Source organism: Cydia amplana, chromosome 25 (assembly GCF_948474715.1).
Source record: "Cydia amplana chromosome 25, ilCydAmpl1.1, whole genome shotgun sequence".
Classification (NCBI taxonomy): domain Eukaryota; kingdom Metazoa; phylum Arthropoda; class Insecta; order Lepidoptera; family Tortricidae; genus Cydia; species Cydia amplana.
The window spans coordinates 3,634,482-3,649,911 of record NC_086093.1 but is presented as its reverse complement, the minus strand read 5'-3'; the positions used below and the strand labels follow the sequence as shown (position 1 = coordinate 3,649,911).

The 15,430-nt window shown below is 36.9% G+C and overlaps 1 protein-coding gene and 1 long non-coding RNA gene across 2 annotated transcripts in view; one reads left to right on the top strand and one right to left on the bottom strand.

Moving 5' to 3' along the window:
- Window positions 1-15,430, top strand: part of LOC134659713 (uncharacterized) — a 247,646-nt gene that overhangs the window by 142,679 nt on the left and 89,537 nt on the right. The window lies entirely within an intron of this gene.
- Window positions 1-15,430, bottom strand: part of LOC134659770 (modular serine protease-like) — a 32,123-nt gene that overhangs the window by 5,629 nt on the left and 11,064 nt on the right. The window contains exons 3-10 of the mRNA XM_063515471.1: window positions 8,841-8,951; window positions 7,099-7,158; window positions 6,299-6,415; window positions 5,671-5,805; window positions 4,831-5,011; window positions 4,396-4,472; window positions 3,142-3,335; window positions 2,380-2,592 (exon numbers count right to left, since the gene is read on the bottom strand). Of these exons, the coding sequence (XP_063371541.1) occupies window positions 2,380-2,592; window positions 3,142-3,335; window positions 4,396-4,472; window positions 4,831-5,011; window positions 5,671-5,805; window positions 6,299-6,415; window positions 7,099-7,158; window positions 8,841-8,951 (1,088 nt within the window). The remainder of the gene's footprint in view (window positions 1-2,379; window positions 2,593-3,141; window positions 3,336-4,395; window positions 4,473-4,830; window positions 5,012-5,670; window positions 5,806-6,298; window positions 6,416-7,098; window positions 7,159-8,840; window positions 8,952-15,430) is intronic.

Sequence of the window (15,430 nt, the reverse complement as noted above, 5' to 3'; positions counted from 1 at the left end):
GGCGCGCGCCATAATCATTATTCGGTATTTCTCTGAGATTACCACGATACAGGCTGTGCCTAGTGTGGGGATCACTGTAAGTACTGCTTTTATGGATACTTCTGTATTTCCTGAAATAAATATATTTTGAATTTGAATTTTTGAATTTTGCTTCTTTCTAGTCATATATCGGATCGAACAATGTGAAAACACTCTTAGGTTCATGTTTATCTTCTCAAGAGCATTATGAAGCCCAATTTAATTTAACCCTTATCTGCATATAGAAGTAGACCAGTACTCCTTTCTACTCGTATTAAGCTATGTGATGAAATGATTACTTACATGCACACAAGCTGTTAAATACTGCCCACAGAAGTGATAACTTTAAATAACAAACAGAATATGATCGTAACACATAGTAGGTATATACCTACGTTAAACACTCGTCTCAAATCCCAACACACAATATTTCGTTAGCGTTTATAAAACGTTCGGAAAAACGTCCGTCATTTTGAAAACAAATCATAACTTAGGATCCGTTTAAGAGGCGAAAATGTTCGTTTACGGTCTACGGATGTCATTGGGGCATATAGGTATTTAATCGTCGACATTGGTATAAAGAAGTCTGTGTTGTACGGAACAGGGTAATGTTTTCAACGTGTATTAACAACTTTGACTTTTTTGGTAGTGACCAATCAAGTGTGATGAGATTATTTCTCGTTAATTTTATTTTAGGTATTTAATACCTACCAAAAATTTTAATGTGAATAAATTCTTAACGGTTGCTAATGTTAAATAAATACGTTAATAGATCAAGGATGTTAAAAGGATGGATCAGGGTAAATTAAACCAAGTATTCATGCGTAAAATGTTTTATTAAAAAGTATAAAAATCCATCCTATTAACAAAATACATAAAAATAAGTTACTTATATACATACTATTAACTATACAGTTAGTTTACATGTGTGACACTGGTGTTGGAAATGCATTAATTAAAATAAAAACGAGTGAATTTACTGAAACTTTGCCAGATATAAAATCCTATTTTCAAGTAAAAAATACTGCCGTAAAATCACCTAACTATACAATATAGTCCGTAAGCTTAGAAGCTTAGAATATGTTTATAAATGGGAGAAAAAGCTCGGACAAAACCTAAAAGAACATGGGTATTTATACTTAATTAGAATTACATATTAAACTTGTGGGTCATAGTTGTAGTATTGGACTTTATTAGTTAGCTGGTTTTACTAGATCGAAATCCTATGAACATTAATATAATTATTAGAGTACACACAGTTTAAAATACCAACCTCCTTATGATATTAGCCTGATCTTATTTAATCCTAATTTATAGGTACTAACAATATGTGTAGAGTATTTAAAAATATATAAAAAATAGATTCGCAAATGTATCATCAAGTTTTAGGAATCAAGTGTAATTCAGAAAACTGAGAGTAAAGCTAGAAATGAAAATAAGTAATAAGAATCTAGTCATAGTTATAGGTAGTATTCAATATTTCTATGCCTATTCAGGCAGGATGTGCTGTTCAAAAATTGTTTTTTACATCTTTATTGTACCACATTCAAGAAATAAATAAATGATTATGATTATGAAAAAAAAAAAGTAATACTATATCTTTGGTGAACAATAAATATCATACATATTCGTCATGTGGGTATTTCGTTTGTATTTCGGCATGCTAAAGTGACAAATGCACTACTCTACTTGTTTGACAAGTCTGGGATGGTCTGGGCAAATAGCTCTTGTCAATACCTTTTCATACGTTACACTTCATTGTGCATTTTAATATGCTTACAGTACTCTTTTGGTGATCCCTGTGAAATCCCTGAAGCATACTTTTATCATTTAAAGCATCCATTAACCAATAAAAACAGAAAACTAGTACCTAACATCTTCACCAATCTACTAGGAATTAAAATTAGAGTCCAATATACCTAAATTGCACTGTTATTTACATACGAATAGATTATAGATAGAGGTACAAACATCAATCTTATTGATTTTCGACCTCTTTAATATGATTATCATTATCGTAATAGCTATTTTTTATTTCAGCAAATCTCTGTAATAATGTTTCATTGCTTACATAATCCCCATCATCTCCGTTCCTCCATAGATCCTGATCTATATCATAATCATCATCAACTGTAGCCGCAGTCACACTAGGAACTATCACTTTACCCCCATTTCTATGGATTACACCAGCAACTATTACTTTACTCTCATTACCAGGAACATCAACAGCTAGCACAGTATTTACAGTATTAGATGTATTAAATACTGATACAGTATATTTAGGGCCAGTTACATGTACGACTAGATGACCGTTAACATAGACTGACACGTTAGTGTTAAGTGTAACGTTGGTTGAAGTACCTGGTTCGCAGGTAGCCACATGGTCCCAGGATCCGTCGATGCAGTACATGTAGCTGAGGACGCCGTTGTGGTAGTAGTTGTCGTTGCAATGTGGGTGAACTTCGGTGCCACTTGGTTCATATTCGTTGCATATTCTGTCGCCGCTCAGGATGTTGGCGTCGGTGATTTTGCAGGAATACGTCACGCTGGGAAGTTGGGTTAGCTTGCAGAAGCCTTGGAAAAGGAGAAATATTTATTGAAATATAAAACCAATTAAATGTAATTAGTATTAAAAGTATTAATAAATATGAAACATAAATAGTATCACCGGTCGTGGCTGTCGTTGGCAAATGTCTAATATATACAGTGTGTAAGTCCAATACGGGCAATAAATTAAACTAGATATATAGAATTTACCCGTCTATCATTAACTAAGAAGCTTTTTTAAGTTGCACGTAATTTTTTTTTTTTGCTTTCCCACTCCAAAAAAAAAGGCATGTGAGCCGATTTTTGAATTTCGATCGCTCGATTTCGTCATTCGAAAATCGATGGAAAACGGCGAAATGCTAATTTTTGAAATACGCGCGATAGAAATTGGGAATCTAGTAGTATTGACCACTCGTTTTCAATTCTATTAGTAGAATTTAAATGCCTAGTAGTGGAGATGGGTATTACTGAACGAATACACAAAATCGAGCAGTAGAATTTCAAAAATCGGACGCCTGTTTGAAGGCCTCTATTAGCATGGAGCTGTAAGTATATGAATGAATGAATGATACTTACGTTTGCATTCCGGTACAGGAGCGTACCACTGTCCGTTAGCGCAGTGCGACTGCGCCGGGCCGTCGGGGCGGTAGGGCGCCTCGCACGTCACGCTCAGCGTCACCGAGTCGAACACCAGCCCGGGGCGCGCCGCGCGCCCCGCCACGGTGTACGTGCCGTGCTCCGGGTAGTCGGGTAACACGCATTTAGATGCCCTATGGACAAAAATCATCATTTACTGTTAACAAGTAATTAGCTAAGTTTACCCATCTATGTTTTAAGGGAGTTCCCTCTGCCAACAAACTGTCCTGCAGTTTGGCAGAAGAAAAGAATATGTATATTAGGGTTTATTTCACCTGAATAAATGTATATATATATTTTTTATGTTTTATTTGCTGACTGGATGCGTAATACTAATGGCGAAAATCATAAATGCGCTACAAGACGCAATTAGCTAATAATGGTACTTCATTTCATTCTCATCAGTATACATTATCATAGTGAACTACAAGGTAACCATCAGCTGTGGTAGTGCGGGTCGACTAGCATGTGATGACAGTAATAATGTATCTGACAACTTACCGGAGATCAAGCATGCTGATGGTTCCAACGACTTCCAAGCCACCACAGCTGGTTACCTTATACATAGTTCCCTAGGATCCGGCTCGAAGGACCATGTTAAAGTCTGAACTTAGGCCTCGGGGTATAATAAGTAAATTTATTGATTAAAAATGCAAAAGGTACGTAAGAAACGAATGATATACTGTCCAAGAAGAACATAAGAAGAAAGTTGACATATTACCATGGAAACCAGTAAACTTTTTACTGTTGCTATACAAACTCCATTCTGCAACATTCAGTTGTTATTTTGACCTATGTTGCTTACTTGTAAATTTTTATGAATAAAGTTAACATTCCATTTCCGACCGCAGCTGCACTACTGCACCGACACTACTGCAGCGCCCTGAACGCGTCGGTGTTATTGTCAATTTCCATAGTAAAATTAATGACAATACCGACTGCATGTAGCATTGTCATCACTTGCTTTTTCTCGTAAAATATAGATACAAAAGTAAATTAGTATTTTTATTTATACGTCTGACACTCACATTATTCATAACTTGACATTGACAAGCAACTAACGAACGCTGCTCGCCGCCGCTGTCGCCGTTGCAGAAACGTCGCAACGGTAGTGCAGCTGCGGTTGGAAATGGACTGTCACCTTAAGGGGGTAATGCGTGTAAGATGTTATGTAAGATAATAATTAGAACTAACGTGTTGGAGGTTGTGGTCGTTCTGTTACAGAGCTCGGCTGCCTCGTCCGAGCCGTCGGCGCAATGTAGGGTGCCGTCCTGTCAACATACTTCCAATTAGAATTAAACATTCAAACCTGATGCTGTGTCTTTCATTAATTTACCTACAATATTTTATCAAGCTTATGTGGCTAATTCCGTCATAGGGGCTATTCCATCTACTACCTAGCGTTTTTCTCGAACAACGAACAAAGTTGATAAATTCATCGATAAAGCAGCGATTGCTTTTAGTTTCAGCAATCAAAAGCAGATTTTTCCTACGATTGAAAATAAAATAAATATACGCTTGTATGTGAATTAACCACATTGACCTTACTTAAATTAAATGTAGCTCATCTAATCAGCAAATCAGTAATCACCTCACATTCTTCAGAAAAAGCAAAAATTAGGTACCTACCTCATTACATTCAGCGTCAGCGTCGACGCAAGCGCCGTACGCGCACTGGAACAGATACGGCGCGCAGCGTCGCCCCGCGCACGACTCCAGCGTCTCGTCGGATCCGTCTGCGCAGTTCTTCACGCCGTCGCACAGGTCTGTGGACGATATCTTCTCACCGTTCTTGCAGTTGAATTTGCCTCTGAAAGATTAAAAAAAGTGGCTGTTATTTTGGTATAAGCTTTTATCGCTGACTGTACTTTTCTTTCAACTGGCAACGTGGCAACTAATAGATCGGTCAAATCTTACAAAAAAATCTGTCAAAAAAACATTACGTGATGTAGTTTTGTATTTTTTTATGTTTTTTTGGAGTCCTTGGAGGAATGTGAAACTATGTTTAGCAAGCAAAAAAAGGTTTGTGCTAATTGTGCTCCCTGCGTAATTTGCGGAAAACTGCAAAAATTTCAGACTTTTTCAGTTTTTGCAAATTAAACTGTTTAGACGACAACGGTTTCACTCACTTGAATTTTTAGTCGCTATTGGCGACATGTTTCGGGTCGTCTAAACAGTTTAAATATGTCTCACGAAAGTTTAATATCGATTTTTGCAAATGTATTATAAAACTATGGGTTTTTAGTCAAAACTTGCTTTGTAGTAGTAGTGTAGTAGTAGTAGTAATCACTTTATTGAACACAACACAGATTTACATAAAATTTACAGAAATAAAGGTACAAAGGCGAACTTACCCCTTAACTTTGTAATGTTGAAAGTACATAAAATTGGGAACATTTTAAGCCCATTTACAGATGGCCATTGTACAAAAGGTACAAAGAGAAAAATAATAATTGTTACGTGTCTCACTTGACAACTTGCGTCTCGTTCCTGCAGCGCGGCAGCAGCTCGTCGGATCCGTCGGCGCACTCCTGCGCACCGCTGCACGGCGCCGTGCCGTCCACGCACGCGCCGTACGAGCAGCGGAACAGGTTTGACTGGCATCTGGAACAATTGATCAGTTTTATAGATAGTAGAACTAGCAAACCGTTTGCAAAAGTTATAACCGATTTTTTGACTAATAAAGTTCCTGTTTTTAGGGTTCCGTACCTCAAAAGGAAAAAACGGTACCTACACTTATAGGATCATTCGTGCGTCTGTCTGTCTGCGTGCATACATATTATTTATTATTTAGTTTTTAGTGTTTAGTTATATTTTTATAATATATTACTAGTTTTAAGGTATTTATGTATGGGCCACTAGTTGCCTGAAAAATATAATCATAACCCTCCTTTTGCGTTGCCGTAGTCGGGTAAAAATATAAACTAAGCACTAAAAATCACATTATAATTCCGATGCATTACGCAACACACATGTCAGGGAGCCGGCCGCGGAACCGCCGAAACTTGACACCCTTCGGCCAAAACTCCTTGGTGAAGGTCGCTAGATGTACGGTCGGAACGCTCACCACAAACGAATGCAAATCAATGTGTCTTACCGCATATTCCGACAGAGGGCGTGCGTTTCGTCGCTCGCGTCAGGGCAGTCGACCACGCCGTCGCATTTCCCGTCGAAAGGGATGCAGGTTCCGTCGCGGCAACGCCACTGGTTTTTGCTGCAATACAAAACGTTTATTTATTTAAACTTTATTGCACGATGTAAGGGTACACATTTCCTAAGAGGGTAGAATGCAACTAAGCGACTCGATTAACATGCCTATATATATTTCTGAAACCCCGGCTCGTACTAATGAGTTTTTCGGATGTTATGTTACGAAATTATTTGATATTTTACCTGGCTTTTCGGTGAATGAAAACATCGTGAGGAAACCGAACTAGTTAATCCTTATAAGGCCTAGTTTCCCTCTGGGTTGGAAGGTCAGATGGCAGCCGCTTTCGTAAAAACTAGTGCCTACGTCAATTCTTGGGATTAGATATCCAGGCTCCCATGAGCCGTGGCAAAATGCCTGGATAGCGCGAGGAAGATGAAGGATGATCTATGTCTGGTATTCTACTACAACTAGTCGCTGCTAGTTTCTTGTGACTCTTAAGTGTTTAGAATATATACTCTTTTACCTGATCCTGCCAATTTATGAAAGAAAACAATTAGCATTAAGGATGACTCACGCTAGACCCGGCCCGGCCCGGGCCGAGGCGCCCGACTTCATTTTCTATGACGGCTGATCAGTGATCACGTGGTGCTTTCCATAGAAAACGAAACTGCGGAAGCTTCGGCCCGGCCCCGGACCGGTCTAGCGTGAGTCTTCTCTTAACTTACTTAGCGTGAGTCTTGACTTACCGACACCCGGACTGCCGCCTGTGTCGATGCAGCACAAGATCCTGAAGATCTAATTGATTTCTGAAAAAAATGGGACGGTTTTACGATTTTTTATACAAGCGTACGTATTATAGGTAGTTATGTATATATTTTATAAAAATATGATTGAGAAGGTAAATAACAGAAAGTCATTAATAGTACATTACACACCTAGGGAGGTGAATTCGTAAATGCTCCAGATCGCAGGTGTTTGTGGCCCGAACCGAAGGTGAGGGCCATAAACATGCGATCTGGGGCTTTACGAATTACCGCCCGTGGTTTGTCTAAAGTTTTACGTCTTGCCTTGGCCAGGAAGTGAGATATTCTTCTCGCGTAGCGGGAAGCGATAGCAAGATAATTTTATGAAATAAACGCCAGCGACAAACGCGTCAAAACCATAAAAAACCATACTACTGCAATGTCTGCAACTTATGTAGGTCGAAGACGTGCGCCGACCATGGCTCACGAGTGCCATTCACGAAAACCATACTACTAGGACCAGAAAAAGACACACATTTTGTGCGAATATGTGCGTGACTTTATTATGATTTGGCCGCACTTGGCCGGTTTACTTTTTATTTTATAATGCAAGAACAAAAGTGTAACTTGAGCAATAAAAATTTGACTTTACTACTTTACTTTACTAAAACGAAACGTAACCACAGATTATATAATAGTTCTTACGAACAGATACTTATCTCTCAAAGAAAATACCTACAGTTTTGATACCTACCCAAAAATACAATGGAGTGACCTTGAACGCGCCGCTACCCGCACCGCGCGCGCCGGCACAACGCTAGGGTTGCCGACGCTTAGAAATGATTTTACAAATAAGTAGGTACCTACTTAAACTATATATTCTATAGAAGATACCTACCTAAAATATAAGTTTTAGTTGTCCAACTTGCATTAGAACTTGCCATATAGAATCATATCGTACGTACAATAACTATACATGAGTAAGATAAGTTGCAATTAGTTATTAAATTATCATAGGGTTATTATAATGTTCCGTTTACGCGTTTTTCCTGCAGCAACCACAGTGTTTACGCCGTTGTATATAAACTAGGTAGGTACTTATATTGAGAATGTCTAGATACTATACTTTTCCTATCTATCGGAAGAGCAAAAACGGCTTTTTTTTATTAATATAGTTGTTTCTGCATCCATCGACACTACAAGCTGTGTTATTTGTTCGCAAAGAAGACATTTCTTTCGCATACATTTTGCCATATTCAGCGCGCGGCGACGCGACGTGCGTGCGTGAGCGCGTGTGGCAACCAACTGGCTTGCTTTTCTACCGTAAACGGGAACAGATTCGTAGGTATAAAACCGAGCTCGCGCGGAGAGTTCCATAGGCCTGACGTAACTTATAATCAAGAGCCCTACTACAGATGTAGTGCTTTAATTGTTTTCCATCGTATTTTCTCGGAAACGTTCATATTTGTCATGCTAGTTCAGTCAATGTCAGTACTTTTTATACCGAGACTGACTGAAATAGCAAGACACGTTCGCAAGTTTCCGTGAAAATACGAAGGAAAATAATTATGCACTACATCAAAAATAACAAAGGCTGTCAAAAAGTGACAACCGCTTGTATTACAAGCTACAAGCTTTTGAGAAACGGGCTCCTGTACGACCGTTGTATATAGTTCTAAAACTTCTAAAACTAAAGTAATTTCTAGAAAGAAACCATACTACTGCGACATATGTTATGTACTCACGAGCTGAGCGCGCACGTGTATTCGTCGCTGCCATCGGCGCAGTCGCGCGCGCCGTCGCAGCGCCGGTCGAGACTCACGCATGCGCCGTCCGTGCACGAAAATTCATTCTTACTGGAAATACATCATATTATTATTATATTATTTATTTATTTTTTATACCACATCGGTGGCAAACAAGCATACGGGCCGCCTGATGGTAAGCAGTCACCGTAGCCTATGGACGCCTGCAACTCCAGAGGTGTTACATGCGCGTTGCCGACCTTTTTACCCTCACCCACCCTCGTTGAGCTCTGGCAACCTTACTCACCAGCAGGAACACAACACAAGAGTAGGGTCTAGTGTTAATTGGCTGCGGTTTTCTGTAAGGTGGAGGTACTTCCCCAGTTGGGCTCTGCTCTAGATCTGGAATGACATCCGCTGTGCTGTGCCCTACCACACATATTGCGGGCATTTTTCTCTGTCACTCTAATTACGCCTTCATTGGAGTAAAAGAGAAAGATCCCCGCAATTTGCGAAATTCGGTTTTCGCGGTAGCCCCTCAGAATACCTAAGTAAGTATTTATTGATGGAGGGTCAGAACAAAAGTGCTTAATAAGAGCAGGGGTTTCCATTCAAGTTTTATCAATGAAAACAATGATTGTTTTTTTAACCCCCGACGCAAAGAGAGGGGTGTTATAAGTTTAACGTGTCTGGCTGTGTATCTGTCTGTGGTATCGTAGCTCCCAAACGGATGAACCGATTTTCGTTATGTACTGCTTTTATTGACACTTCTGTATTTCATGAAATAAATATATTTTAAATTAATTAAATTAAGTAGATAAAAAATATGGCGCGGTTTAGACCTATGTTTGATTTTTTCTATCGAGTGAAACTTGTTTCAGGTAATCAGATTTTGAATCCATTAAGTTACTAGATTACAGAAGGCCTCAAGATTACTATTCATATTTTTGGCAACCGTATTATTTACGATATAAAAAAACGCTACGATTTTTCAAAACTGTGCTGGCTGAACCCACAACCCACTGCACGTTAACAAATCATAGGTTTTATGTTTCACGTTCGACAAATGTCCATGATATGATATCATCTTTTTTGTCAAATAAAAGAACCAAATCCTCATTTTAGCATGTGCGTGTAAGGTAGGCACAGACAAGACATCCTCCAGACTGAGCATAGTAGCGCTACCCCCTCTGCCACAAATATACGGTAGTTTTTTCGAGTCAAAGTGTCTTTGTGTGACGTCCGTGTCTTTGAACGGGCCAATCACGGCACGGGACTCGCTCACCTCGTCCCCCGCACCCCAGTATTTTTGGCAGCATCGGTTTCATGAAATAATTGCTCTAAACTCCGTCTAGAGGATAAATAAATAAATAAATAAATATTATAGGACATTATTACACTAATTGACTAAGCCCCACGGTAAGCTCAAGAAAGCTTGTGTTGTGGGTACTCAGACAACGATATAAATAATATACAAATCTATATATATAAATGCACGTGTCCTGACTGATTGACTGACTGACTGACTGACTGACTGACTCATCAACGTAGAGCCGAAACTACAAATGCTAGAAAGTTGAAATTTGGACACTAGGTTGCATTTATAAAATGTATAAGAGCTAAGGAGCGATTTTGAGAAATTCAACCCCTAAGGGGGTTAAAAAGGGGATGAAAGTTTGTATGGGGTTCAAGTTTTATTTTGAGCTAGGAAATTGAAACTTTGTAAAAATGTACTATATTAAAAAACAAGAAAATTAATTTCTGCGTTTTCGAAAATTCATCCCCCAAGGTGGTGAAAAAGGGGTTGAAAGTTTATATGGAGATCAAATATTTTTGTGAGTGTTGGACTTGAAACTTTGTATATGGGGCTATTATTATAAGACGGGAAAAGTAATTTCAGCGTTTTTGAAAATTCATCCCCTAACAGGGTTAAAAAGGGGTTGAAAGTTTGAATCCATTACAAATGCTTTGAAACTTCTTAGAAAGGCATAATAGCCGATGACAAAAAAAAGTAATTGCGACGTTTTAGGTAATTCAACCTCTAAGGGGGTAAAAAAGGGGATGAAACTTTGTCCTGGGGTGCAAATTTTATTTTAAGCTAGGACCTTGAAACTTCGTAAAAAGGTATTAAATTAAAAAACAAGAAAACTAATTTCAGCGTTTTTAAAAATTCATCCCCCATGGTGGTAAAAAGGGGTTGAAAATTTGTACGGAGATCAAATATTTTTGAGAGTGCGGGACTTGAATCTTTGTATTTGGGGATATTATTAAAATACAGGAAAAGTAATTTCAGCGTTTTGTAAAATTCATCCCCTAACAGGGTTTAAACAGGGGTTGAAAGATTGAATCCATTACAAATGCTTTGAAACTTCTTAGAAAGGCATAATAGCCGATGACAAAAAAAAGTAATTGCGACGTTTTTGGTAATTCAACCTCTAAGGGGGTAAAAAAGGGGATGAAACTTTGTCCTGAGGTGCAAATTTTATTTTAAGCTAGGACCTTGAACCTTCGTAAAAAGGTATTAAATTAAAAAACAAGAAAACTAATTTCTGCGTTTTCGAAAATTCATCCCCCAAGGTGGTGAAAAAGGGGTTGAAAGTTTATATGGAAATCAAATATTTTTGTGAGTGTTGGACTTGAAACTTTGTATATGGGGATATTATTATAAGACAGGAAAAGTAATATCAGCGTTTTTGAAAATTCATCCCCTAACAGGGTTAAAAAGGGGTTGAAAGTTTGAATCCATTACAAATGCTTTGAAACTTCTTAGAAAGGCATAATAGCCGATGACAAAAAAAAGTAATTGCGACGTTTTATGTAACTCAACCTCTAAGGGGGTAAAAAAGGGGATGAAACTTTGTCCTGGGGTGCAAATTTTATTTTAAGCTAGGACCTTGAAATTTCGTAAAAAGGTATTAAATTAAAAAACAAGAAAACTAATTTCAGCGTTTTTAAAAATTCATCCCCCAAGGTAGTAAAAAAGGGGTTGAAAATTTGTACGGAGATCAAATATTTTTGAGAGTGCGGGACTTGAATCTTTGTATTTGGGGATATTATTAAAATACAAGAAAAGTAATTTCAGCGTTTTGTAAAATTCATCCCCTAACAGGGTTAAACAGGGGTTGAAAGTTTGAATCCATTACAAATGCTTTGAAACTTCTTAGAAAGGCATAATAGCCGATAACAAAAAAAAGTAATTGCAACGTTTTTGGAAATTGAACCCCTAAGGGGGTTAAAAAGGGGATGAAAGTTCGGCTTAGGGTGCAAATTTTATTTTAAGCTACGAACTTGAAACTTTGCAAATAGGTATTAAATTAAGATACAAGAAAACAAATTTCAGCGTTTTTAAAAATTCATCCCCCAAGGTGGTAAAACATGGGGTTAAAAATTTGTACGGATATCAAATATTTTTGAGAGTGCGGGACTTGAATCTTTGTATTTGGGGATATTATTAGAAGACAGGAAAAGTTATTTCAGCGTTTGGTAAAATTCATCTCCTAACAGGGTTAAAAAGGGGTTGAAAGTTTGTATGGCGTTTAAATTTTATTTTAAGCTAGGAACTTGAAACGTCGTAAAAATATATGTTATTAAAATACAAGAAAACTAATTTCAGCGTTTTTGAATATTCATCCCCTAAAGTGGTGAAAAAGGGGTTGAAAGTTTGTATGGATATCAAACATTTTTTCGAACGCGGGACTTGAATCTTTGTATTTGGGGATATTATTAGAAGACAGGAAAAGTTATTTCAGCGTTTTGTAAAATTCATCCCCTAACAGGGTTACACAGGGGTTGAAAGTTTGAATCCATTACAAATGCTTTGAAACTTCTTAGAAAGGCATAATAGCCGATAACAAAAAAAAGTAATTGCAACGTTTTTGGAAATTCAACCCCTATGGGGGTTAAAAAGGGGATGAAAGTTCGTCTTAGGGTGCAAATTTTATTTTAAGCTACGAACTTGAAACTTTGCAAATAGGTATTAAATTAAGATACAAGAAAACAAATTTCAGCGTTTTTAAAAATTCATCCCCCAAGGTGGTAAAACATGGGGTTAAAAATTTGTACGGATATCAAATATTTTTGAGAGTGCGGGACTTGAATCTTTGTATTTGGGGATATTATTAGAAGACAGGAAAAGTTATTTCAGCGTTTGGTAAAATTCATCTCCTAACAGGGTTAAAAAGGGGTTGAAAGTTTGTATGGCGTTTAAATTTTATTTTAAGCTAAGAACTTGAAACGTCAAAAATATATGTTATTAAAATACAAGAAAACTAATTTCAGCGTTTTTGAATATTCATCCCCTAAAGTGGTGAAAAAGGGGTTGAAAGTTTGTATGGATATCAAACATTTTTTCGAACGCGGGACTTGAATCTTTGTATTTGGGGATATTATTAAAATACAGGAAAAGTGATTTCAGCGTTTTGTAAAATTCATCCCCTAACAGGGTTAAACAGGGGTTGAAAGTTTGAATCCATTACAAATGCTTTGAAACTTCTTAGAAAGGCATAATAGCCGATAACAAAAAAAAGTAATTACGTTTTTGGAAATTCAACCCCTATGGGGGTTAAAAAGGGGATGAAAGTTCGTCTTAGGGTGCAAATTTTATTTTAAGCTACGAACTTGAAACCTTGCAAATAGATATTAAATTAAGATACAAGAAAACAAATTTCAGCGTTTTTAAAAATTCAGCCCCCAAGGTGGTAAAACATGGGGTTAAAAATTTGTACGGATATCAAATATTTTTGAGAGTGCGGGACTTGAATCTTTGTATTTGGGGATATTATTAGAAGACAGGAAAAGTTATTTCAGCGTTTTGTAAATCCCCTAACAGGGTTAAAAAGGGGTTGAAAGTTTGAATCCATTACAAATGCTTTGAAACTTCTTAGAAAGGCATAATAGCCGATAACAAAAAAAAGTAATTGCAACGTTTTTGGAAATTCAACCCCTATGGGGGTTAAAAAGGGGATGAAAGTTCGTCTTAGGGTGCAAATTTTATTTTAAGCTACGAACTTGAAACTTTGCAAATAGGTATTAAATTAAGATACAAGAAAACAAATTTCAGCGTTTTTAAAAATTCATCCCCCAAGGTGGTAAAACATGGGGTTAAAAATTTGTACGGATATCAAATATTTTTGAGAGTGCGGGACTTGAATCTTTGTATTTCGGGATATTATTAGAAGACAGGAAAAGTTATTTCAGCGTTTGGTAAAATTCATCTCCTAACAGGGTTAAAAAGGGGTTGAAAGTTTGTATGGCGTTTAAATTTTATTTTAAGCTAAGAACTTGAAACGTCAAAAATATATGTTATTAAAATACAAGAAAACTAATTTCAGCGTTTTTGAATATTCATCCCCTAAAGTGGTGAAAAAGGGGTTGAAAGTTTGTATGGATATCAAACATTTTTTCGAACGCGGGACTTGAATCTTTGTATTTGGGGATATTATTAAAATACAGGAAAAGTGATTTCAGCGTTTTGTAAAATTCATCCCCTAACAGGGTTAAACAGGGGTTGAAAGTTTGAATCCATTACAAATGCTTTGAAACTTCTTAGAAAGGCATAATAGCCGATAACAAAAAAAAGTAATTACGTTTTTGGAAATTCAACCCCTATGGGGGTTAAAAAGGGGATGAAAGTTCGTCTTAGGGTGCAAATTATATTTTAAGCTACGAACTTGAAACTTTGCAAATAGATATTAAATTAAGATACAAGAAAACAAATTTCAGCGTTTTTAAAAATTCATCCCCCAAGGTGGTAAAACATGGGGTTAAAAATTTGTACGGATATCAAATATTTTTGAGAGTGCGGGACTGGAATCTTTGTATTTGGGGATATTATTAGAAGACAGGAAAAGTTATTTCAGCGTTTAGTAAAATTCATCCCCTAACAGGGTTAAAAAGGGGTTGAAATTTTGTATGGCGTTCAAATTTTATTTTAAGCTAGGAACTTGAAACTTCGTAAAAATATATGTTATTAAAATACAAGAAAACTGATTTCAGCGTTTTTGAATATTCATCCCCTAAAGTGGTGAAAAAGGGGTTGAAAGTTTGTATGGATATCAAACATTTTTTCGAACGCGGGACTTGAATCTTTGTATTTCGGGATATTATTAAAATACAGGAAAAGTAATTTCAGCGTTTTGTAAAATTCATCCCCTAACAGGGTTAAACAGGGGTTGAAAGTTTGAATCCATTACAAATGCTTTGAAACTTCTTAGAAAGGCATAATAGCCGATGACAAAAAAAAAGTAATTGCAACGTTTTTGGAAATTCAACCCCTAAGGGGGTTAAAAAGGGGATTAAAGTTCGTCTTAGGGTGCAAATTTTATTTTAAGCTAGGAACTTGAAACTTTGCAAAAAGGTATTGAATTAAGATACAAGAAAACAAATTTCAGCGTTTTTAAAAATTCATCCCCCAAGGTGGTAAAACATGGGGTTAAAAATTTGTACGGATATCAAATATTTTTGAGAGTGCGGGACTTGAATCTTTGTATTTGGGGATATTATTAGAAGACAGGAAAAGTTATTTCAGCGTTTTGTAAATCCCCTAACAGGGTTAAAAAGGGGTTGAAATTTTGTATGGAGTTCAAATTTTA